Source organism: Poecilia formosa, unplaced genomic scaffold (genome assembly GCF_000485575.1).
Source record: "Poecilia formosa unplaced genomic scaffold, Poecilia_formosa-5.1.2 Scaffold242, whole genome shotgun sequence".
In the NCBI taxonomy this organism is placed as follows: Eukaryota; Metazoa; Chordata; class Actinopteri; order Cyprinodontiformes; family Poeciliidae; genus Poecilia; species Poecilia formosa.
The window spans coordinates 7,549-32,525 of NW_006800181.1; the positions used below are offsets into that span (position 1 = coordinate 7,549).

The 24,977-nt window shown below is 40.5% G+C and overlaps 1 protein-coding gene across 1 annotated transcript in view; it reads right to left on the reverse strand.

The window, feature by feature from the left end:
* Positions 1-473: 473 nt before the first annotated feature.
* Positions 474-24,977, reverse strand: part of prr36a (proline rich 36a) — a 29,843-nt gene continuing 5,339 nt past the window's right edge. The window contains exons 2-8 of the mRNA XM_007569546.2: positions 18,690-19,307; positions 18,511-18,604; positions 9,440-9,624; positions 7,167-8,911; positions 5,358-5,976; positions 1,095-1,420; positions 474-932 (exon numbers count right to left, since the gene is read on the reverse strand). Of these exons, the coding sequence (XP_007569608.2) occupies positions 474-932; positions 1,095-1,420; positions 5,358-5,976; positions 7,167-8,911; positions 9,440-9,624; positions 18,511-18,604; positions 18,690-19,239 (3,978 nt within the window). The 5' untranslated portion in view covers positions 19,240-19,307. The remainder of the gene's footprint in view (positions 933-1,094; positions 1,421-5,357; positions 5,977-7,166; positions 8,912-9,439; positions 9,625-18,510; positions 18,605-18,689; positions 19,308-24,977) is intronic.

Consider the following 24,977-nt stretch of genomic DNA (forward strand, 5'->3'; position numbering starts at 1 on the left):
CATAAAAAAAAAAATTAAAAAAAAGTTTTTACATATTTGTTAAAACTTTCACTGATGGTGTGAGATTCAAAAAGTAAAAAAAAAAGAAAAAAAAAGAATAAACTGCTTTTCCTTCTCCCAATGCCAACTAGAAAACCAGTCAGGACCAGGTGCAGGGTCTTAGTACTGTCAATCAAGCTTGTGTACATGCCATTTATATTCTCCCCCCTTTCCTCTCTGTTATACTGCAGTTGCTTCACCACAACAAATCCTGTCATGAATGCTCACACTGGTGGATGAATGATTTTCCTGGAATGTTAAGTTGTTTCTTAGCCTTCAATACATTTAGCAGCACACACATCAGGTAGATTGACAGCGCCAGGACCCTCCTCCTGGCTCTGATTGGTTGTTATTTTCACAGATTATCCGTCTCGTATTACACCATCATGATGTCTGAATAGCTTTAATAAATATGTAAAAACATTCACACAGCCTCAGTGATGCGTCTCCAGCTCCACCACCGTCCACTCGCCCTGCGGCGAGCTGCCGGTGGCCTCGGGGGAGAAGCTGCTGACGGAGGTGACTGTGGCAGACGGAGGGGTGAGCGGGGGCAGCAGGCTGGGCCAGAGGCTGCTCTCCAGGGGGCTCAGGGTGCCCCCCGCCCCTCCAGGCAGCAGCAGCAGGGAGGAGCACCCGTCCCCGTTCAGCAGCAGCGTCTGGTTGATCAGCTGCTGGACGATGTCCACCTTCTTCCCCCAGTCCAGGTCGAGGGGCGGCGGTTGCTCCGGAGACGGTCGGTCAGAGTCGCAGCTGGGACACATCTGTTCGTGTGGATCCGGTCCAGGTTGGGTCGGGTCTGCATCCGGGTTCTGCTCCGGCGTTTCTTCGTCTTCGCTGCTCTCCAAGGCTTCATAAATGGTGCAGAGTCCAGACGAAGGGGACAGCAGTGCAGTCTGGGATTTGTTGGATTGCTGTAGCTCTTGCTGCCACTGCATGATCTGCTGTCTCTGCTGCAGCTCCTGTTGTTGCTGCTGCAGCTGCAGTTCCAGATCTCTCCTCTGCTGCAGCAGCTCCTCCTCTTCATCCTCTTCCCTCCTCCTCCTCTCCTCATCTGCCTTATTCCTCTTTATTTCTTCTTCTGCCTCGTCTTTCTTCTTCCTCTGCTCCTCCTCCACCCTCCTCTTCCTCTCCTGCTCGGCCTCCTCCAGCGGCCGACTCTGCTGCGCCCGGCGCTGCTGCAGCTCCAGCAGCTGCCTCTGGTGCTGCTCCAGCCTGCGGAGCTGCGGGCTCAGCGCCTGCTGCCCGAGGTTCCGGGGCGGCAGGTCGGTGCAGGTCAGCTTGGGCGAAGCAGCGGCGCTGATGACGGGTTTGACGAGGTCGCAGAAAGTTCTGGGGTAGGATGAGTGATCGCGGCGGTGAGGGTGTGGGATCGCCACGAAGCCTGTTGGTGACAGGAAGCAGAAAACGCCTCAGAGACGGAGCGCAACGACCGAAAAATGTGTTTTTATCAGTAATCCAGTTCAAAAAGTCAAACTGTTTCATAACAGGGAACAAAATGATTGTTGGTTCTCAAATTCACCATCTCGGAAAACAATACACTGCAAAAACAAAAAGATCTTAAGAATTTTTAGTTGATATTACAATTATTTTTAGTACACTTAAGACAAAAACGTAAAAGTTTTTCAGCAAGATGGAGCTTTATTATTGAGAACAGTTTTTAAAAATACTAGTTCCACCATCAGCTTATTTAAATTAAAATAAGAAAAATATCTTCTTATAAGTTACATAATCTGTCAGTGGAACTAGTCATTTTTAAAAATAAATATTCAAGATCAAAACAAGCTGAAAACTTACCTTGAAGTTATTTTTGTTCTAAATCAAATGTACTAAAACGTTTGCAGTACAAACTAGACAAAAAACTTGGTAAAATTTTGCATTTTTGCGAGACAAACACTGAAAACCTCACCAAGTATTTTTATCTAGTTTCTAGTGCAAATATGTTAGTATTAAGACAAAAATAAGTTCAAAATAAGATAGAGCTTATTTTGAATGAATAATTCCTTTATTTCACTTTGACATTTTTTAAATGTTATAAGTGAAATGATCTTCCAATGGAAAATATTCATTAATATTAAGGAATTTACGTAAAACAAGCTTGCAAATTACTTGTAAGTTAGTTTTGTTTCATTTCAAGTGTACTATTTGTCTAGAAACTAGACAAATAGTAGGATTGTGCTTTTGCAGTGTGCACATGGTTCTTTACACTGCAAAAACTTAAATATATTCGTACAATTGAAAACGCAAAACACACAACATTTCTGGATTTTTTTTCACTTATGTTTCCAATCTAAGTGAAAATCTAGGAACTTTTAGTCTTAAAAGAAGCTTGTATGTCTTGCTGTGAAGTTGCTTGCAAGTTATTTTTTGTCTCGTTTCAAATGCAACATATTTGAAACTAGAAACTACACAAATATAGTTGGAAAGATTGTGTTTTTACAGTGTACCATTACTATGAAGCATGGTGGTGGCAGAGTAATCCTCTGAGGTAAACATGTTGAGTTTCACTTTTTGAACTAAATTGCTGAAATAAATTATTTATAGAGAAACATCTGTTGAGCAGCACAGAGACAGACCACAGCTGTGAGGAGCAGCAGAAGGATGCACTGCAAAAACAAAATGTTACCAAGAATTCTTGTCAAGTTTCCAGTGCAAATATGTTTAAAATAAGACAAATAACTTTGTTTTCAGCAAGATAAATGTTTAAATTGATAAGTCTTTAATAGACAAAAGTATTAGATCCACTAGTAGATTTTTTCACTTAAAAAAATCTGCCAGTACTTTTTTTTTTAACCTATTAGATTATTATTAATTTTTTTTTACAGAAAACAAGCTTATGTATTTTGCTGGAAAGTTACTTTAGGTGCACTTACATATTTGCAGATGAAACTAGACAAAAATACTGGGTAACATTTGTGTTTTTGCAGTGTGTGTGAAATAAAGAAGGTCGGTCCTCATACCAGAGGAAAAAGTGAAAGGATTGTGAAGCCAAGCTCAAGAGTTTTTCCGTTTGCCTACAGCCCCAAAACAACCAGCAGTAACCGTTTTATTTTCTTACTTATATAAACAGAAAACTGTATTTTTGTGCAGCAGTGGCAGAACAGGCTCATTATTTACTCAGAGAGCCAGAGTGAGGTGATTGGGGGTGGTCAAGTGTTGGGAAATTTGTGCAGAGAGCAAAAGTGCAAACCCATTTTCTTTTCTCAGAAATGAGACCCAGAAAAGAAAGACTTTAGTGCAAAAAAAGAAGCCAAACTTCCTGTATATGCAATCAGCCCGGTGAGACGTAGACACCCACAGAGACGCTCTCAACGAGCTCAACAACAAATCACCAGTGTATAAAGTTCAGTTAGTCCACCTCGGATGCATGCAAAAGCTCCCCCATGCATTGACAGACATACAGGGAAGCACAAACAGCTTGGCTTCAGCTGGGAAACGCTCACAGCTGGATTTCATTTCTGCACACAAAGCCCCAGAGCCGAGCTATTTGGCTGACCCTGAACGCATCATCCCATCAACATGAGGCGCAACTCGTTGTGCAGCGGTGACATGCAGAAGCTCAGTGCAGCAAAAACAAACAAACCAACCAACAAGGAGGCATAACAGCAACAGACCCAAAGGGAGGGAAATTACAGTTCTGGAGTTCTGTAACGTAGCCGGGCGGATCCTGAGGCGACCCGGTCCGGTGGAGCGAACCGTCAGCCGCGTTCTTCTGGTCGCAGATCGATGGCGTCTTTGTTGTGGTCAAAGGTTTTGATCTTCAAGGTTTTACAGGAAAGTCACAACTTGTGGAAATGAACATGAATACAAGTCGACATGCAGCAGCAGCAGCAGCATTTTTTCAAGATGTTTTATTCAGCAAAGGATATTTTAATTTACTTATTGCAGAAATGCTTTTTACATAGAAAACCGTTCAGGCATCAACAGGTGAAGAGTTTTCATGTAGGAAATGCCAAACCAAACGTGTAACTTAACCTAGTCGGTTTAAATTCTGTAAAAATCACCTTTTGCTTCAATGCACTGAGTTAAGAAGAGACGTTTTTCACGTTAGACGCATCAAAAAATGATTGAGCATAAACTAAAGGATTAGTTAGCATTTTAAAGTTTACATTTTTATTTGAATTCACTTGAATGTTTTAATGTGTTTCTAATATTGCATAAAAAGGCTTAAGTGTGAATGTGACTACACACTGCTGGTCAGCTGGCTGATATAATACCTCAGCACTTTTCCCTTGCTAGACCAACATATGTGGTTTTTAGTGAACAATGGCATAGAAAATAATGTTTCCAAAGTTAATAATTAATTAATAATTAATAATTTAAAGTTAATAATTATTAACTTTAAATGTTCTTACAGTCATTTTTAGGTACAGGACAGTTTGTCTATTAAAACCAAATTGGCTGCAGAATTTGCAAACTGTGTGTCTTAATTGAATAAGACAAACGTGCAAAACCCCTTTTTTCAGTTTTGGATTTACAAGATAAAAGAAATGCGACATGCATTTAAAAATTATGTCTCGTGTTCTCTTTTTAATATTTCATTTTGTCCTGCAGGTACTTTTAAGTTAAAGATTTTGGACCATGTAAACTAAACTAAATAAAAGCATGTGATTATTTTAAAGATTTGGTTCCGAAATACTTTGATTCTGTTGCATTGGCTTCATCAACAAACCTCAATGATCCCACACAAACAAATTCCTGCAGTGGAATTTTCTCATTTCAATAACGGTACAGTAAGAATACATGATGGTAAAAAAATCGAATCTTTATTTAAAGCTTTAATGTTCATTATTCCAAAGGAAAAGGAGGGAAGAAGTTGGTACAATCATAAGTGCAAAAAGACTTGGTTAAAGAAAAGTACCCATATATAGTAAGAGCAGCTCCAAAACAGCAAACAGTCTTATTAGTTCTGCTTATTAAAAAACATACAATGATAAATGTGCATGGAAATGTGTTAAACAATTCATTCCACAGTTGTTTTGATATGTTTTCACTGTAAACAGACGAGTCACATCCATGCCACATAATTCTGCATCAGATAAAACAGACACCAAAAACCCAGCGCACGTCGATTAAAGGTAGACGCACCAAGCTATTGCACATACAGGAGTTACTTAAGCCAAATGCTCCGAGTTTAAATATGACAGAGGAAGTGCCAATGTGGTCTGCATTCTCCTTTTTGTTTGCTCTCTGATTTTTATCGATTCAGGTGTGAATACATCCACCCCCACAGGTTTATACAGACAGAAACTATCACTACGGTGAAGAGAGGAAGCTGAGGGGTCAAAGGTGAGTTAGCGAGCTCTGCTACTATACATTACCTGCAAAAGAGTCCTCAGTCTTTTCACAGATAGCCGAATAGTACGGAGGCTGGATGTCTTCTGCGATTTCCTCCGGCTTCGCTGTGGCGTCTTCAGATCCAGGGAGTTCCGTCTCGACGCGCTCGGCCGCCTCCGCTTCCTGCTGCTTCCCACACTCGATGTACTCGGCGGCGCGGCGCTGCGCGTCAGGCTCAGGGTTGAGGCACGGCTCCTTGGCCTCCTCCGAAAGCTCCTCCAGGGAGAAGATGCCGGGGCTCTTGATGCAGCTCTCGCCGGTGGACAGGGCGTTGGAGTTGGAAGCCGTGGTCATGGAGTCGAAGTTGTAGGACGCCAGTGAAGCTGCTGAAGGTGGAGTGGCTTCGTCGGCGGCGAAGCTTTCCACTTCCTCTCCCTCTTCCACGGTGGACAGGCAGTGCTGGGGCAGCGGAGGCTGCATGTCGAAAGTCAGTCTGGAGACTGGCGGGCACTTCAGCGACTCGTCCAGCTGAGTTTCTCCCTCCGTGTCGCTCGCCTCGTCTTCCGTTACAGAGGAAGAGGAGGGGTTGGACGTCGGCGCCGTCGAGGGGCCGCCAAGAACTTCATCAGCAGGCAGAGTTTCAGGTTCAGCCTCTTCCTCCTCCTGGGATGCAAGTTATTGATTACTTAAAGAATCTCGACTTCACTTAATTGATAAGTTTTATTAAAGAGTCGTCTTTTGCACAAAGAAAGTTTACCATCTTCCCATAGCATGAAGGGTTAAAATGAAGTTTTAACTACAGGTGCATTGATTGCAGGTTTTTGGCTGATCTTTAAAAAGCTTGGCCTGCTGACTCCGATTTTGGCCGGTACCATTTTTTTTTGGCTGAAATGTCGCTACAAATAGCAAGAACTTTGTTGACTGCAAACGTACAGAGATGCATGACCTGGTGGGCCAACCTCTTGGTCAAACCTCTCCAAGGGAGAGCAGAAGAGGACAGTGGATGATTTTTAGACCTTTGCCGACATCGATAAGATAAAGAGATAAAATTAGCTTCACCTGGAGGCATCGGCTGATCACCAGTCTCCCAAAATTAAGGAAATCGGCATCAATAAATCAGTACACCTCTAGATTTTACATCATTTTGTGTCAGGTGTATAAAACACTGACTGAAAAAACTAACATTGTGGTTCTCACATTAAATGTATAAAATTTACAAAATAGGAATCTCTTAGCCTACTGAATGGAAAATAAAAGTTGAAAAAAAACGTGAAACAATTGCCCACGAACAGATATTCATATAGAAGTTCAGTCTGTGGATGCTCCTAAAGGGTACATTTAAAATAAATGGTTGAGAATTTTTAAAGAGTGAACTTCTACTGCTTTTTAAATTACTTTTATGTTTGAAATAAAAGAATGTTAAAACTGGCGACTGGCCTCGAAAATCAACCTTGCTTATTGCCACATTTTTTTCCATAATGTTATTTTTTGCATTATGTCAGCTCCATTTTGTCATCTTACTAGTAATTTTCAATTTATAAGTTGACGCTGCTCCGCCACTAAGCTAGGCCGAATGAGCGATATTAAGGTAATAACTTAATGAGCTTGTTAAGTGTTTATATTTCAAAATAAAACCGCATAAAGTAAATTTTATATCCCAAACTGGACTCTGGTTTGACCGTTTCTCTATCTCCGCCATCTTTAATTCTCTGCTTAGCTAGCTCCGCTTAACGATCAACAGCGGTGCCTTCTGAGGCCAAACTACAACACTGAAAGAATGTCTAAACGGACGTTGTTAGAAAATCGATTTTAACTAATTTTAATCTAAAACCATTAATCAAAAACATCCCTACCTCCTCCTGCTCTCGTCTCTCCGCCTGAGCGTCCTGGCAGTCTCCGTCCGGCTGTGAGTTATGTGCCGAAGTTTCAAAAACGTGAGCTGGGAGCTTCCCTTCCTGGTTCCTGTCACCCTGGTCTCCAGGTAGGGCCATTTCTGGGGCTGGACCCGCTGGTTCCACGTTCTGAGGTTCGTTTGGCACCGATGAATGATGGCAGACATCTTGTCGTTCAGGAGCAGAAGGTGCAGATCCGACATCCAGCCAGGTCTGCGCTGCGGACTGAGCTAAAGCCTCGCAGTTTGCCGAGGCTTTAGATTCTTCTGGAATGTGTGATTGTGGCGGTTCTTCCCACGGAGAAGCAAACGGATTGGGTTGGTCCCACTGGGCCGCTGGGGCGGAGGGCAGAACCGGTGGTGGCGGCAGCGGCTGCAGAACCCGGTTCAAGTTATCCAGGTTGTCCTCCGCAAAGTCGTCCTCATCCGCGTTTCCGTAGCTTTCCAGTCCGCTCTCCGTCACGCCTTCGCTCGCCATCTCCACGTCATCATCGTCCTCATCTTCGTCCACGTCGTTGTCGTGCCTCGGTCTGCGCGGCTCGTCAGTCCGCTCCGAGCCCACTTCCATGTCGCACACCCGGTCGCTGTCGTCCTCATCTTCGTCTTCGAACTCGTTGGCGGGAATGTCGGGAACCTTCTCGAAGTCGGGGGAACCTGCCGAGGCCAACTCCATGTCGATGGCTCCTTTGAGGCTGCCGTCTCCGAGGTCGTCCGTGCTCTCCGTGCCCTCCAGGACGCCGGGCGCGCTCAGCTCCGACGCCCCCTGCTGGCTCCCGCTCACATCCTCGGAGTCCAATTCGGAGAGCAAGGCGCCTCCGGCTTTCCAGGCGGCCCTGCCAACCGGCCCGCCCGACCCGGGACGGGACTCTTCCGTTGGCTGTGTGGTTCCGCTCATTTCCGACACAGACACCAACTGGCTTCCCTCGCGCTCCTCCTCATCTTCCTCTTCGCTTAGATTAATAGCAGCCGCAGCAGCGCTTGGTTCTGTTGGGTTGACCGCAGGTGTAGAGGTGGTTTGATCCACTTCCTGAAGGAGGCGAGCAGAAGAAGAGGCCACGGTTGGTGATGAAGGCTTGGCTGGGGAAGAGAGTTGCTCTGGCTCAGGAAGCGGCACGGCACAGCCCTCAGATTGTTCCCGGAAAGGAGGAGATGTTGGTGGCGATGTCGTGTTGATGTGTTGGGCCACCTCCTCTGGTTCTGCAGCTCTTTCCTGCTGGGTTTGGACCTCCTCTACAGCAGAAACCACAGCCGCTGTCGTAACCTCGGTTACGGTGTCTGCTACCTGAACAGATTCAGCTGCTGTCGCTGAAGGAGCTGCAATCTGCGGTTCGGCAACAGACAACGCGACTTTCGCAGCTTTCTGTATGAAAGGTGAGACGGTCTGAGTCGGTTTGTTGGTTCCGCGTTTTGCTGCTGGGGTCGAAGGTTTGCCTGCTGGAGAAGCGGGTGGAGTTCGGCCAAGCGGCGGTCTGGTCGACGGAGGGTAGCGAGGTGTGGCTGCAGGTTTCTTTGTTTGGGTCGGTTTTGCCACGGATAGAACTTTGCCTTGCGACGCTTTAGGGTCGGCTGCCTTGGTTGCTGTTTGAGCAGAGTTTGGTTTCACTGCAGTTGTAGTTTTTGACGTTTCCTTCTTTTTGGCCACAGGTGATGCTGTTGGTGTTGTAAGGGGTTTCTTGGCAGCTGGTGCAGAAGGTGGTCGACCAACATCTGGTGTAAAACAGGCAAAACAGTTTCATATTTACAGAAAAAAACATTAGTAATCACTGTAAATAAATACATGTACAGTTATTTTATATTAAATTGGAAAGCATTAATTTAAATTCATAAGATGGTAAAATATTTTCTTTATTAAGGTGGAACTGTTTGGCCATATTGATCATTGTTACATCTGCAGGAAAAACTTCTGATTTCAAGACACATCTCTCATCGTTACTATGGCATTTCGTAAATAGAAATAATTTTGTCAGTTCTAACTAAACTAAAAAAAGATTGGTCTGATTTAACTTTAGACAGAAAAAAAATATTGCAAGTAAACTTATGGCTTACTTAAAAAGTAATTTTTTATGAATGATTCCCCTCTAGTCATTTAATAGACAAATGGTGATAAATACTTGAAGTTTTATTTTACCAATTTATTTACTGATTTATTGCAGTATTTTCCCCGTTTGCCACATAAATCAAAAGCAAATCGCTAAAACAAAGAAATATCTGCTGCACATGACATGACCTCCTCACCTTTCTTAGCAGGAGGATTTTTATTCAGCTGTGCTCCTGCACTCCTGCCAGCAGATGGCGGTGCAGCGGCTCTTGACGAAGCAACTCGTGAAGCTGCAGTGGTGGAAATCTTTGTTGTTGCTGCAGCAGCAGGAGGCTTTGAAAAGGTGGATGTTGCTCGAGATGTTGAGGCACCTGCAGCAGGCCTGAAAGGAAATAAATCCGTTTTTTTTTTAGAAAGGATGCAACTTTTTTTTTTAATGTCCACCTGCAAACTCCAGTGAGATGAAAAATAAAGAGCTGAAAAAGAAAAACGGGTGAAAGGAAAACATCTGAAGTATCATTTTGTCTAAAGCAAATCAAAAGGAAGCAGGTGGAAAATTAAAAGAAACAGAGGTTGTTGGTTGACGCATTTTACTTGCAATATTCTCTGCCAGAAGTCCATTTCTAGTTTTCAACATTTAAAGCATTACGTTTGTTCTGCAGATTTCACAAATGAATTAAACAGGAGGCTGTCTTTATGGCATCTGGACAAAACTGAATCAGCTCTGTTCAAAAATCCACAAATCTTGGACGGGTTAAACCGGGTCTTTAGTATCCCAGACTCTTTAAAGCAGAGTGTGTGAACTTTTGAACCTCAATTTTTTTAAATCATAAGATTGACTAATAACAGCTTTTCTAAGTGCTTCATTTGGAGTTCAAGCAAAGAGTTGAAAACTTACTGTATGAGTTTTGAACTAGTAAGAAATCAAAACGCTTCTGGATACATTGATAAATGCAATGTGAGATTTGGTAACTAAAAAGGGAAAAAAAATGTTTAATTTAATATTTAATGTAAAAACCACATTTAAGCATCATTAGACGTCTGCTATTTAGAAAAGGCAACAAAGGAAAAAGTTAAACAACAAACAAAACCAGTGTTCCACCCAAACTCGATACAGAAAAATTCTGGATTCAAAGCCGTGACCTTCTTGCTGCAAGGCAACAGTGCAACCAACTACACTGCAGTGCAGGCCTTAAATGTGTCCAGTCCTGGAAAATAATAAAAACCAAACTAAACTTCAGAACTGCATGGAAACGATGCTTTTCACTGCATTTTACTACCAAGTCTGACATCATCAAGTTCCTAAAGTCAATGAAAATAAATCGACCGCTACCAGTTCCAGTCCTCAAAAACCAGTCACGTATATTTCAGACGTTTTTCTGGTTTAACGCATCTGATGCAAAGTAATGGTTTATTACTAAGCCTCTGCAAAAGCTGGCATGCTGCACAGGAAAATGCTGTAATCTATAAAAATATATTTACAGTCTTCATTACCTTTTGGCTGAAAGACTTTCAGATTTTTGTCCTTCAGAGTTTCACTCTGACTGAACAGAGTTTTCTTATTACCATAAACAAAACAAAAAAAAGTAATTTGACTTCCTGAAAATGCAGCTTTTTTAAAATCTATAAATATATTAACAGGAGAGCCAAATTTATTCACTTTTGATGTGCAAGAAACTGCATCTTTAAAAATAAATAAATAAATGTTTTCTGGCAGAACAATTGTCTAAAATTGATTATTTGAATCCAAGACTGAAAGTTCATCATCAAGAACATTTGTGTCTCATACTGATGAGATTGACTGTCTATCAAATGTAGGTTGCCCTCTTTTTCAAGTAGAAAATGGTAAAGAAAAGGTTTCCAGAAAACTTCACCCAACTTTAAACCTTCTCCCATTTATCAACGGGAAGTCACAGGCCTGCAAGTAATTATGATCCATGGCATCATTTCCCAACCAAGTGCACCAACTTTGCTTCAGAAATTGAGTGATCAATCAATAACAATCTGCATTACGTTTCCTTCGACTTTGTCCGCTGATGTGGAAGTTGCAGCAGGAATAATCTGGGACAACACTGACTTTGATGGCTTTTAGCGGGGCAGCATGCCTGCAAAGAGATGCCGCTCCCACATTACAATCAACCATTACAATGACCATTTGTTCCTCCAAGATCAGACAACCACTGTACAGACATGAAGTCAGAGCGGCAGCATTTTCTAATTGGCTGTCATTAGACCGTAGAACCGGACTTTAGTTTGGCCAGAACCGCTCAAAGCCAGTCTGACATGGAGCTGGCCTCGGCCTGCAGCCAAGGAAACAGCAGAGAGACAATAAAACAAAGTCAATAAAGAAGAAACGGCTTTAAAGAAAGTGGAACCATTGATGTCCATCACATTTGATTCTCTTCCGAGAGGCAAAACTGTGATATAAAGGGGATGCAAATAAATACAAACAATAAAAAGGTAAAGGTGGCATTACTCACTGTAATTAGTGATGCCTTCCTCACATTTTACCCAAACAAAAATGTATTTACTCTGAACTTAATCTCTCCAGGATGGCAGTTTAGTCCCAAATAATGCTGATTGTAGTAAATTCCCCACCAACAGCAAGAAGATCCCGCCAAATTTATTCACCATCTGCACGAGTTGCTGTCAGGCCGAGATGCACCAAAGACACTGTAGCTTTTTGAAAATTTCAACTATTCTCTCTGTAGCAGGAGTACTAATCGTTTACACCAGTTTCAATGTGTTCCTGTGAAAGTGAAGCCATATATACCCATCAAAGGTATTGGGATAAAGAAAAGAAAAGTGATTTATGTGCTTTAGATGCATGTTTGTCCGGATCGCTCTTCTCTCCATCAACCCCAAACTGTCCAGAATCCTGCAGCTCAGCTTAGACAGCACTAAAAAAAAAAACAAACACACTCCAATTGACTCTCCATTGACTTCCCATTTGTTTACCAATTAAAATGGACTTTTAAAAGTTTTAATAGGTCTGGCCCAGTCTTCTTATTTAACTTATCTCAGCATTCAAAGAGACATAAGGAGCCAAATACTGCAGTCATTACCTGTTTGGGTGCTCCAGATTCGACACGTTGAGAAAAGCACACTGGATGTTTTGGGATCAAAATAAAGGCAAAAATATGGTAAGTAAAAGAAAATCAACTCTGTTGTACTTGATATTGATCATTTTAAGATGATATTTAGTCATGGTCATTCAAACTTATCTGTGCTGGTGTGTCCAGTATTTTTGAAATCTGGCCTCCTCCCTGGGTTACACTTTGAAACAGATTCAAAGTCCTTCCAACTTTCAACAGAAAGTGCAACATTAACAGGCGTTTACTGAATTAAGCTAGGCTACATCATACAAAAACAGCGGTGGTCACACTTCTGCTAATCTAGCTAATCTTTCCATTTAGCACCTTAGCTAGCTTTGAAAACATTTGGCACACTTTGGTTCCCATAAACTTTTTTTTCTGGATAAATTCTAAAGCGCTTAATTTACTTTGCTATTTTATAACCTTTCAGTTGAATAAAGGTCGACATCTGGGTCGAATTTGTCAACTAGTTAGACATTTATGGACATGCTCTTATTTTGAAGTGGGTGAAAATGCAGAAGTTCCATTTCCTCGACTCGGAGTTTCTTCCCTCCCCCAGCTATTAAGATATAAATAGATACAATTTCGAAGGGGATTATAGAGCACAAACTAAAATTAATTTAAACTTGAGAGTTAGTCTGTCAGAGGCAGATTTAATTTGAATTCGAATTAGCTTCAGCATTCACTTCTGCTAATTACTTTGTTGGTGAACTTCATTAGCATTAGCATAGCTAATGTTTATGATTAGCGTTTCAGGGTTAGCGGTGATTAATTAGCGGTGCTAAGCACTGCACAAAAACACAACCAATGCTGCCACCCTGTTTTTTGGCATCTGTGGTTTTTATTTATGTTTTGGAAAATAAATGGCTGCAATATAATTTAGTAAAACAATTTAAAAAGGAGAAAAACATAAAATGGGGACAAAATGTACCATTTGTACATATTTTGATTGCCAATTTTCTTTACATGATTGATTTAAAATTGACTGTACTGTGGCAAAAGAGTATTGATTATTTCTTTTATTTCCCCCATTGGTGGAAACAAACAAAACAACCAACCATCCAATAAGACTAGAGTCTTATTGGATGGTTGAAAGCAGAAGTCTGCAAGTAAAACTCCTGGTACAGAGTAAAAGGAAATTTTAAACTAGAATGACTAAAATAAATAAATAAAAAAGAGTTAAGATTTAACCAATCAGAAATCAAATAGTTTAGACCGTCAAATTGCCACATTTTCTTTTTTACATTTTTATCCCATCTGATTTTACTAAATAGAAACAAGATGGCCGCCACAAAACTAACCCCTGACTTCTGGAAGGACCCTGATCTTTGGTGAACATGAACCCAAAGGCATCAAGTTATCGCTTCACGAGGAGAAATAATTCAAAGCCTTAATCGGACTGATGGGAGCGAGGAAAGACTCGCCAACGCCGGCTGTCCGCACGCAGCCTGCGGGTGTTGGCTGGTGCTTGTGTTTTAGTATAGATTACATTTCCTGCCGGCAGAAGGTTCAAATCAATACAAACCACCACTAAAAGGAACACGATCAGCCTCACACAGTCATCTATGAAACTTTAATGATAAACAGCAGGTCCTGAATGACCAACACTGTTGACAGCCTGACAAATCATAGGATTTTTTTTTCTGAGTGTGTTTACAAGAGATGACATTACACTTCTGTTGTTCACAAAACAAAGCAACCACATCAATTTGGCTGCCAATTATTAAACGCAGGAGGAGTATTTTAAAAGCTTAAAACCAGTCGTCTGTGACTGCTATGGTTTTACTGGAAGGAAATAAACCAGTTAATTAGTTTTCCAAACTATTGAACTCCTCATACATAAAAGCAGAAAATATATTTTTTGTCTTGCAAATAAATTGTTTTCTCATGCTTCAGCGCACGCTAGATATTCAAGTGTAACGCAGAGCCTTGTTTTGCTTGTAAAGCATCCAAAACCAGCAGATTTACTCTGTCCTGAGAGCAGCACACATTCTTGACGCTTGTGTGGGTGATCTGTCATCTCCTCCACAGAGACTGAATGCCTAAAGCAGCTCAGTGGAGAGTTCAGAGCAAGCTCTGCAGCCTAGCAGCAGCCAGGAACTCGGGGTTGGCTCTGCAACAAGGCAGACTGGAGAAACTACAGCTTCAACAGAGAAAATGTAAAAAACAGAGGAAAAATCCAAAATATATTGTTGTGGTTTGGTTGAATTTACACTGTTCATTAAAAAAAAGTCATGATTAGGGCTTCAGCTAATTATTGTGATAATTGATTATTCTGACGATTAAAAGGATATAAAAAAATTGGCACTCATTTTAATACTTAGCCTTCTATATGCATGCATTAAAAAAACACATTTAACTGGAATGCTATAATTATCTGGCTGTATCTGGGTTATAGAGCATTATTATTATTGTTTTTATATACGTGTAGACTTTGTTAGTATTAATTTGTTCTTATTTGCTCCAGTTTAGCTTGCATTAGCTTGTGCCATGTTAAGTGTTGAACTGTAGTGTATATTTTTTGAAGAAAAATTTATAAAGTTCAATTCATTAAAAAAAAGCTAATAAATATAAATAAGTTTCCCTTTTAAATAGGAAATGTCTGAAATGCAAAAGATGCATCTGCAGATAAAAAAATAAAATCATGAGAAAAACTTAACCCTTTCTGCTTCAGATAATACTGTGAGGGCCAACATGTTGATTATGGTTTTGTTTTTTTATAAATAAATTATAAATTAATCAGACATTTATTCATTTTGCAGAATTTGAAGCTACAGCTGATATTAGAGAAGTTCTGGGTAAAATATTTACAAAAGACGTTTTTCATCTTAAATACTAAATGTACATGTTTTTTGTAGACTAACTGCTCTGACTTGTTCTTTGGCATCTATTCCAGTTAATGATTAACAAACTACTAAACTAGTTGACGATTTTGATTGTTTCAGCCCTAATCCTGGAGCTGAACTTTATCAGCGTAAACATTTATCACAACAAACATTTCATAACTTCTGTAACTCCAATACATGATGCTTGTTAGAGTTCAGGGTTTTAAATTAGATTGAAGGAACAAATCAGGATCCATCTGTCCTATTAAATCTGAAGAAGGATTTTACTTTTTGTCCTCCTTCAAATGAATTTCCCAGTTAAAGCAGCTCTGCCCTCCAAGGCAGATTGGAGCGTAGATTGGTTTGTCGTATCGGCCCAATCTAAGGCATGACTGATGCAGGGCAAAGAAAAACAAAGCCCTGAAATATTCAGCTGACTGATGCATGATTGGATGAAAATATTATCTTTTCTAAAGTTATTTATTCCTGAAATCTTTTCCATTGAAAAGCACAAACTCCACTAGTTATATATGAACCATCTGGCGTAGCAGGTTGAATATGGAACTACAGTGGGGCCAAAAAAGAAACAGAGAAAAGATTTAAAAATTTAAAGTAAAACAGGTAAAACCTACTTTTCAAATTTCTTTTTTTCCCAGTTTTACAAACTGAAGAACCGAACTATGGGGTTCTTCTGCTTTACTTTACTAGCATGAAATGTCCAACATGAACTGAAAATGCTGCAGAAAATGTTCAGTTTACTTTTTCCACTGATTTCTGTTGACGTAAGCGCCTATCGGTTCAACAATAAAACAATGAAGATAATGTTTAAGAGACTTCAATTTCCCACAGTTAATACAAGTTGGGAATATTTTGCACAGCTGGTACGTTGAGCCATCAGCCATGATTCAATACAGTTTCAAAAACTTGTTTTTCAGGTCCAAATCTGTTATTTTTAAGAATTTTAAATATATTTCAGTTTCAAATATTGTTTTAGCAAAATTTCTGGCAATAATATAGCTCCACAGTTAAAACACCAACATATTAAACCAGAAAAACAGACTGATCTCAGATCAGTTTTTTTTTCTTTTCTCTCAAGGTTGACCAAATTTAAAATCTCACATTAGAAGCAAAGGCAGATAAGAAAACTAGACATATGATTGTACAAAAACAAATTAAGAAATAGATCGTATTTTTTAGATGTGGAGTTCGATACCTCCTGAGCAACATTATGACTCATCAAAAACAAACAGGAAAAAAACAACAACAACAAAAACAAACTACTAGCTATAGCAGCTGAAGAAAAGAAGCCTGGTATCTGCCACACTTGACATTTTGTAATTTCCAATGCAAGTTCAAAAATATTCAAGCTTTCAAATACATATTAAGTAAAGTTTTTTTCCCCTCCCCTAAAATCTTGCATGTGCATGTCTTAATATCTCAGAATCCAACTAACTTCAAGTTTTTTCTCCGACAAAGAGATGAAACAGAAACCGGTGGAATAAGTTCACATTTCTGTCCGATATCAAGAAAAACTCACGACATCGACAGCAAGGGCTACCGAGGGCGTCTGAGTGCCCAAACAGTTCTGATCTGATCAATCTTATTCATAAGGGAAATTGATCTGCAGCAAGGATCATAAATACAAAAACCATCCTAAAAAAAAAAGCTGAATCATTTCATAATGTTGTCCTTTAACGTCTCTTGTCCAAATACAGTTCCCGTTCCTCGCCACAGTCATCTGCTTTCCATGCTGCAGATCTAGAACGTGTTGAGGGGAACATAATGAGTATTTTTACAAGAAAGCAATGGCTTGAAGGAAAATGGGAATCAAGTGACCCTGTGCTGGGTGGACGGCAGGATTTAATCAAGTTTCAACACAGAACATTACATTCTGTGGAAAACCGTCACTTTAATGTAATAGAAATTACATCTACAAGACAACAAACCAAATGAATTAAGGAAAAATGCAGCAAATAAAAATATTAAATTTTCCTGTCAATTCTAAAAACAACTTCCTGTGTAAAAAACCCAGAATTAGAAAAGAAGACCAAGAGTATTGGCCCAGTATGAGGGGTTTCATGCTCCAAGTCAACAGCTCTCTCTGCCCCGGGGAGGTAGGTCTGGTTCTGCCAGGGGGCATCAGGGACAAAGCTTTGGTTCTTCGGTTTCACATGCTGTGTTGAGGCTCTCTGTCTCAGGTCATTCCTGCTGATGTGACTCATGTAGCTGAAGAGGATCCGATTCATTAAGACTGCAGCAGATGTCCATCAAAGGTAAAGACCTTTGATGGACATCTGCTGCAGTCATCTGCTGCAGTTTCATCGCATAAAGACGAAGCATTCATAAAGTCTGGACATTAAAACTGTCCGAAGACGACTTAACCCGTTTTTTCAGACAAATTTACAAAGTGTTAATGAAGCATTTGAGCCAACTAGTCGATTATTTTGCTTCTTTCACGTCGACAAGTCGCAATCACGTAACAAAACCGATTTACTCAAGAAGATGAGAATCTAGGCAAGTTTTTCGTCAGTATTGTTATAAAAACAGAGACAACAGGTCAAAAGATCAGGTGGATGGATGAGAAAGAGCCAGACACCAGGCCATGCATTGTTTCAGCAGCTTTTGTCAGAGTTTGCAGCACAACTTTGGTAAATTACTTTATATTTTTATACATCTGAAATCTGGACAGAGTTTAAGAAACGTTCTGGGGATCTGACAATCTTTCCCTACCGCTTGAGCCGCAGCCCAGAGTCACCAGAGCAGCAGGTGGGTGAATCAAAGGTGATCCGTTTACGATAAGTTAAGTTTAGTCTATAAAGATCCAATTTGACTCCTATAGATACAGCAGCTGTCCAAGATTGGAATATACCCATCAGTAACCGCCAGAGTTTGAAAAAACAACAACAACAAAAAAAACAGACTCTGGTTTGTGCAACTTTTCGGACCACAGTAGCAGAAGTTCAGCGCTCTGCTCCTTTGCATCGTACAGAGGGCCTCAGAAACTGGACTTCAGAACTTCTTCTGTTTGCCAATTGGTCATGCTGAAATTCAATTCAATGGGAGAAAGCCCACTCACTGTGCTGGAAGTGAGATGAGAATCAAGCAGAGTTTCACAGGAAGACAATGACCAGGCTATCTGCTGCTGGAAAGTCCAGAAAAATGTTTTTACCCTTTTTTACTCTGCATAACAAACTTCTGTCTGTCTGAAAAGTGGGAATAAAGCCTCCAAGATGCTGTGAAGCGATTTCTCCTGTGTTACAGTCACTAGTCGACTGAACTTTTATCACGTTGACCTCGACTTTAAAACGACATAACGTACATCTGCCTCGTGGAAAATGCGACCCATACCTTGCTGTTCGTGACGAGGCTGGAGCGGCAGGTTTCGTTGTGGTCGGTGCGTTTGTTTTTGGAACAGCTGAAGCAACCGGTCTGTTAGTAGCAGCTACACAGGAAAAAGAAGAAAAAAAAGCCAATAAAGCAATGGTCATATCCAAAACCTTTGATTTTATTTCACTGAGAAGACTTGCCTGTGGTTTTTGGCCTAGCTCCATTAGCAGCCTCAGCTGCTGGTTTCCTACTAATGCCATTGGGTGCCACTCTCTGTTTGGTACCATTGGTTACTGTTGCATCAGCAGTCTTGATGGGTCCGACTGTCTTCCTGTCAAGAGCTCTTGTTTGGGTTTTAGCTGTGGATGAAACTGCTGGTGCACCTGCTGGCCTTTTAGGCACAGCTCCTGCAGCAGAGGGTTTTGCTGCTGCAACTCCTGCTGTTGTTTTCCTCCCTGCAGAGGAAGATTTAATATCCCTCTCCGTGCGGTGGGAAGCAGTTCCCGGCCGTGAGCCGGATCCAGCAGCGCCAGCAGAGGGTGTTGGTTGGGTTTTACTTCCAGCTGCTTTTGGTTTGACTTTGGGATCCACTGCTAAGGCCTTCCCATTGGCCTTCTGAGTCTCTGCAGGTGCAGCTGCGTCCGGTTGAGTTTGGGCTTCCTCGTTTATGTTTTCCTGAGACGAGCGCTCCGCTACGGCAGCAGCTTCACCGAGCTCTGGGGTCTCCATAGTAGCTCCATCCGGCTTCATCCCCTCCGTAGGTTGGTATGTTCAGTGTGGAGCGTCACACCGGCCAGTTCCTGCAACTCTTTAGTGCCCTGCAGAGAGAGGAAAGGAAATTATCTTTAAGCTATCCAAAACACAACAATACTCCATAAAATACTGATCTGAGCTTGGAAGGAATCTGTGCAACAAACAGCCTAAAAAAAATCTAAAGGAAAGACCAAATATGGTCAAGAGTTCTCAGAAAGCAAAGCAGGAAGTGAGCTGAACATGTTGGCAGCAAATAACTGAAGCAATTTGCCCACTTTGACACTCCAACATGCAAGACGATAATGAACAACTAATAAACGTACATTAAAAAAAAAACTAAAAACATCTGGAAACTGAAAGAGGGAAAAAAACTGGATTGTGTGCTGAAAGCAAAGAGGCGGAACTTCAGGAAAATGTGTAACAATCATTCGCAATGCAAAAAAAATAAAAAGTTACCAAGCATTTTTTGTTTACTTTGTAGTAGATTTCTTAAGTCAAAACTAACTTACAAGTAACTTTTGAACACAACATAAGAGTTTACGTATAAAACTGCTTAGTATTGATGGAACAAACTAGTTCCCCTGGAAGATTATTTCACTTATAAAAAGATATTTCCCCATGGAAGGAGGACTTTTTAAATCAATATTAAGGGATTATTTACTTACAACAAACTCCTACATCTTGTTGAAAAGTTACTTGGAACATTTGAAAGAAGACAAAACTAAGATATTTTCTCATGAAACTAGACCAAAAATACTTGGTAAGATTTTGTGTTTCTGCAGTCTGATTTACATTTCAATTTGCTGAAATATAAATAAATGTCTTCCTATTGTTTCTGTAAGTGATTGTGCAGAAAAACAGGGATAAAACAAGGAGGAAATCTGGAAGGAAAATGCACCGGAGGAAGCTGTGGTGAAGAATTTATGTGAGCAGAATTACAAAATACATTTCATAACAGTTTATTCAAGTAAAGCTTAGCCATAGCTATAAGGTGTTTGTCTAATTTCTTGAGTCTTGAATCTGTTCTTTAATAAAAAAAAGCCTGGTTAAGTTGAGAAAGGTTGTCAATCATTTAACACACATTTACGTAACTTTATTCTCCTGATTTTTCTCACCAGTCTAAGCTTTAGTATCTTGGCTACAAAAAAGAAAAGTCAGACGTAGAGATTGAACATAGATTCATCCAATGACGATATGAGGCCGTTTCAGTAGCAGAAATGAGCAGAACCAGAGTCTTTGTCAAGACGCGCAGAGCCTCTGCAAAGTTAATTTTGACCTTGGGGGGGGGGGAAAAAAACAACAACCTTTCGTTTCCTCAACAAATTAGTCAACCATTTGTACGCTAAAGCAACTGTGGCTACATGCTAACCTTTAAAATTACAGGAGAAACACAGAGGAAGATGGAACAGAAACCAGGACGAAGAACTAAATAAAGTAAGATGATATCCTGTTTCTTGTATAATCCAACAATATGTAAACAGCTGTAATCCAGGTTTCAAGGAAATAATGATATTCATCAATCTCCTGATTCGTTCGGAGAAAGTGGTTTTAGCCGATGCAGCAATTCTCTAAATGCCAACAAGCATTTATTTTCTCGTTTCATTCACAGCCACTCAATAGAAGCACCCTTTAAGAAGGTACTAAACTTGCTTCATTAAACCCACATTTTAGTTTTTAAATGTAAATTTTTATTGGTGTGATGTAATTTTAAATGCAATTTTCATCAGCTGCAAGTAGAAAATGATCATAATCATCAGAAACAGAGTTTGTGTGTTTCAGTTTGTGATAAAGTTCCTGAAATAAACGGGATGTTCAGTAATTTACTGGACAGGTCTGTACGCACTTTGTACTTTTGAATGAACTTTTTAAAAAAGTTACAGATTTATGGCTCCATTTTGGGCATTTCAAAAACCGACAGTCCAGTGTAGCTCCGGGCGCTTTGTTCCCAGACCCGGACCGACCCGTTAGGACGGTTCAGTTCAAACCTGAGCGGTTCTACAGAAACTCTTTGCAGCAATTCTTGTTCTGCTGGAGCAGCAAATCCCTGGACTGGTTGTCCTTTAGAGACTCTGAGCACATTGTTCATGCAATCACAAGAAAAACCCAACCAGCCGACAATACGGGGCAACAACGGGGGAAAAATTCACCAAACATCCCTGCACAGGAATAAACTGATTGATTACATCAGGGAAAAACAAACTTTTATCTCATCAGATTACACCTTTTTAATTTAGGCCTTAGGGCAGCAACTAAATTATTTTACTAATCAATTATTTGGATTAAGACATTGTGCAGATTTTTCTTTTAAGTGCTTGAGCTCATTTTGTTCAATGTTAGAAATGCATAAGAAAATGCAGAATGAAAGTTAACAGAATTTAAACCTGGAGACAGAATTGGCCACTTTAATTAAATGCAAAATGTTTACATTTTCTGTACAGTTTTTGTTTAATAACTGCTCTTTTCCCCCCCAGAAAACCGTCTCGTTTTAGTCTCCAGTTACAGATGAATTCATCACCAACTTAGTGGACAATTATTTCAACATCATCAATCATTTCAGCCCCAAAAACAAGCTGAACAAGTACGGGAGTCAAAACAAAAGCATTTCCCCTACCTTTATAATCTAAATTATACAACTGACATCTTTATCAAAAATCTTTTTAAAACAATCAAAGACTAGAAAAAAAACCCAGCCTGTTTATATAAAACTGACTAAAATCAGTCACATTCCATCTTTAATAGATTTACTGTCTTCAAATCTTACAGCCGTCTGCAGTTTAGTTGCATCTGGCCTTCCTCTGCATGTTAAGGTGCTGGATTGCGTGCGTTTGATAAAATGGGTCAGTTTTAATGCTGCGTTTATCATAGGCAGAGATTACGGCGCGCTGCAGCCACAGGAGGAGTTAGGAAAGCACCGAGCAGACGGATTGGAGGAGGAGGGGTTTGTTGATACTGGAGTCAGCTTAGTTTCATCTGTGGACCTACATCAGATGACTGTCGCAACAAAACAGCAGAGGAACGCACAGGGTGTGTCAAACGAAGTCAGTGACGAAGCTGGAGTCGTCTGAAAATGAGGTTTTTAATTTAAAGCTCAGCTGCTTTGTTCTATGGCACAAATGTGTAAACAGGGTTCAAAGTTATCAGTTGGGCTAAACAAAGGATTTTTTTTTTACCCCAATTTCTCTCTAAATTGTCTTTATGTGGATAAACCCTGGATGGATGAGAAACAAGGATTCAAACTGATCAAACTCGGGGTTTAATCAAACCAGGGACGTCCTTTTGTACGTTTGTTTGGTCCAGACCAAAAGCAAAACGTTGGGTTTCACGTTGTGCTTTTATTGAAAGCAAACTGTAATTTGTAAACAAAGCCACATGAGTGACATCATGTTCCCATTGGACAAAAATGACAGGGCTGGGATAGAGAACAAACCCAGGAATGGAAATCATGGAAAACGTGCTCACAAAAAAATAAATAAATAAAATGTACTGGATGATAAATCATCACAGAAATGATTGTGATAAACGAAAACATTGTCGGTTTGATTCCTACCCCTAGAATTACACTTTCTGCTCTTTCAGCTTGTAATGATAAATTGTGGGGGGGTGGGAGGGGGAAGCAGGTTACAGCTGAATTTAGTTATTTCTTAAAATAAAATTCTGCTCTTAGTTCAACTCAAAAGTCCAGCTGAGAGCAGAAATCTGTTTGCACGAGAGCCAAAGGTGAACCAAGAGTCACAAGCAAACATTTCAGCCAGACTGGGGTCAGATCCGACTCCAGATTCTGGGGCGCTGAAGCTTAAAGATGATCTACTAGGCTTCCTTCAACAGGTTCAGATAGATCACAAAATATGTCAACAATTTTCTTAGATAATGATATTTTATTCTGCTCAGTTCTGACCATTTTAAGTTCCTTCCAGAATGAGCCATTCTACGGCCTCTTTTCACTTTAAATCCAAATAAGCTGCTGCTGGCCACGCTTACTCAACTCTACATTAATACTCCGTGAAAACGGCTGCAAACAAATGCATAAAATTACAACCATATATCTTTGAAAAGCAAAAGTGGAGCCTCCTGCACAAACAACAAGAATACAGAAAGTGGTGTCTGGATGGCAAGTCCACAACAAAACCTGTCTTTTCCAGCAGCCATTGTACACGGCAGTAAAATCAACTGCGCAAATGTGCTAGGCAACGGTTGGTAGGTTTCTAAAATGGCTCAATGGCCTGGTGTTTTTTTTTTTAAGTGTTGTGCCATCTTTAAAAGCAGTTGAGACCCAAATGGAAAAAATGTTCAAAAACCAAATTTTCCATAATAGATCACCTTTAAGATTATTTAAGTCCAACTAAGAGGCAAGTACTGGTTCAGCTTTCAAATGTTTTTGGCATTTTCTTTTGCTACGCTTAGGAAATCTGGAATAAACTCAAAAATCGAGTTAGTTTCCAAAAGTGACGTCCAGTCTACATACCAGCCCAGCTGGGTGGTGTTCTGAAAAGCCCGAATAGCATGACAGCTTAATGGCCAGCAAAAGTTTCCCCAAACTGAAACAACTTGGACTGGGATGCAGTCGGGCCTGGCACGCATCTGCCATCCAAAATCAACTGGCTCCAATTAGAGGCAGATGTTTTTATTTGAGCATTGAAGCCGTTGCAGCGGCTGAAGGAAGAGAACGTGTTCAGCATCGGCAAACGCTCGTCTGACCCACCTACATTCCAGCGAGGAAGCCTGAGGCAGAGACATCTGGCTCATGCATGTGTGCAGCAAATTAAGTCACACAGAGGTCAGACGGACCTACACATATGAGTGACGCCTTAATGGATGAGAAGCAGCATGTCGAGGAGTGACCGGACGATCAATGGCTGCCATGAAGACGAGGAATCCACTTCCTTCGTTCTCCTAATTCCACCGCCGCACATGACTGAGCTTTACATTCTCACAGAACCACACAGTCCCTCTTTACAAGCTCAGAAAGTTAAAAATAACACTTCCTGCTGCTGTAGATTCAACCCAACTGTAAATCCCAGTGAAAGTGTTTCAAGTCGTCAAAGAGCTGACAGGAAGCAGGTGGCGTGAATTTATTCTCGGGGAAAAAAACGACCAAGAGGGAAAGGAAGGGGCTTTCCCCGCTTCCCGTGGAGAAAATTCAGCAACACAGGATGCAAAAAGCTGCTTTCTCATGTCCTTTATAGATTCTCACAGGCAACTTTTACTGAAGACTTCTAAAGCAAACTGATGCTGGCTCAAGAAACTTCAGTCGATTCCTACAAAGCTGTGTGAAGATTCCTGCTGCTCAGGCTGACCATACAAGGAAGTGGTGGCGTTGTTTCTATTGTGAGGGTTACACACACACACACACACACGAAGGATAAGAAACTTAATTCAAGTTCAGACGAATAAGTCATCACACAGACCTGTCACAATAAATTGTGACAAATTGTCCCAATATTTATTGCAATAAATGATAACGTTGTTGCAAGGCTAATTTTGAGCAATATATTGATAACGGCATAATAATGCAAGTTCTCACTCTGTTATCCAATAAACATTACTTTTGTAAAGAACACTTACTGCTGGAAGACATTTTAACTGTCTAAAATTAAAAAAGAAACAAAATTTCCCAAAAACTGACTGGATTGATACATTTTAACTTTGAATATGGCAAATAATTTCACATATAAAATATTTTTTCTTAAATATTAAGCAATTATTGACTTAAAACAAGATCCTATTTCTTACAGAGA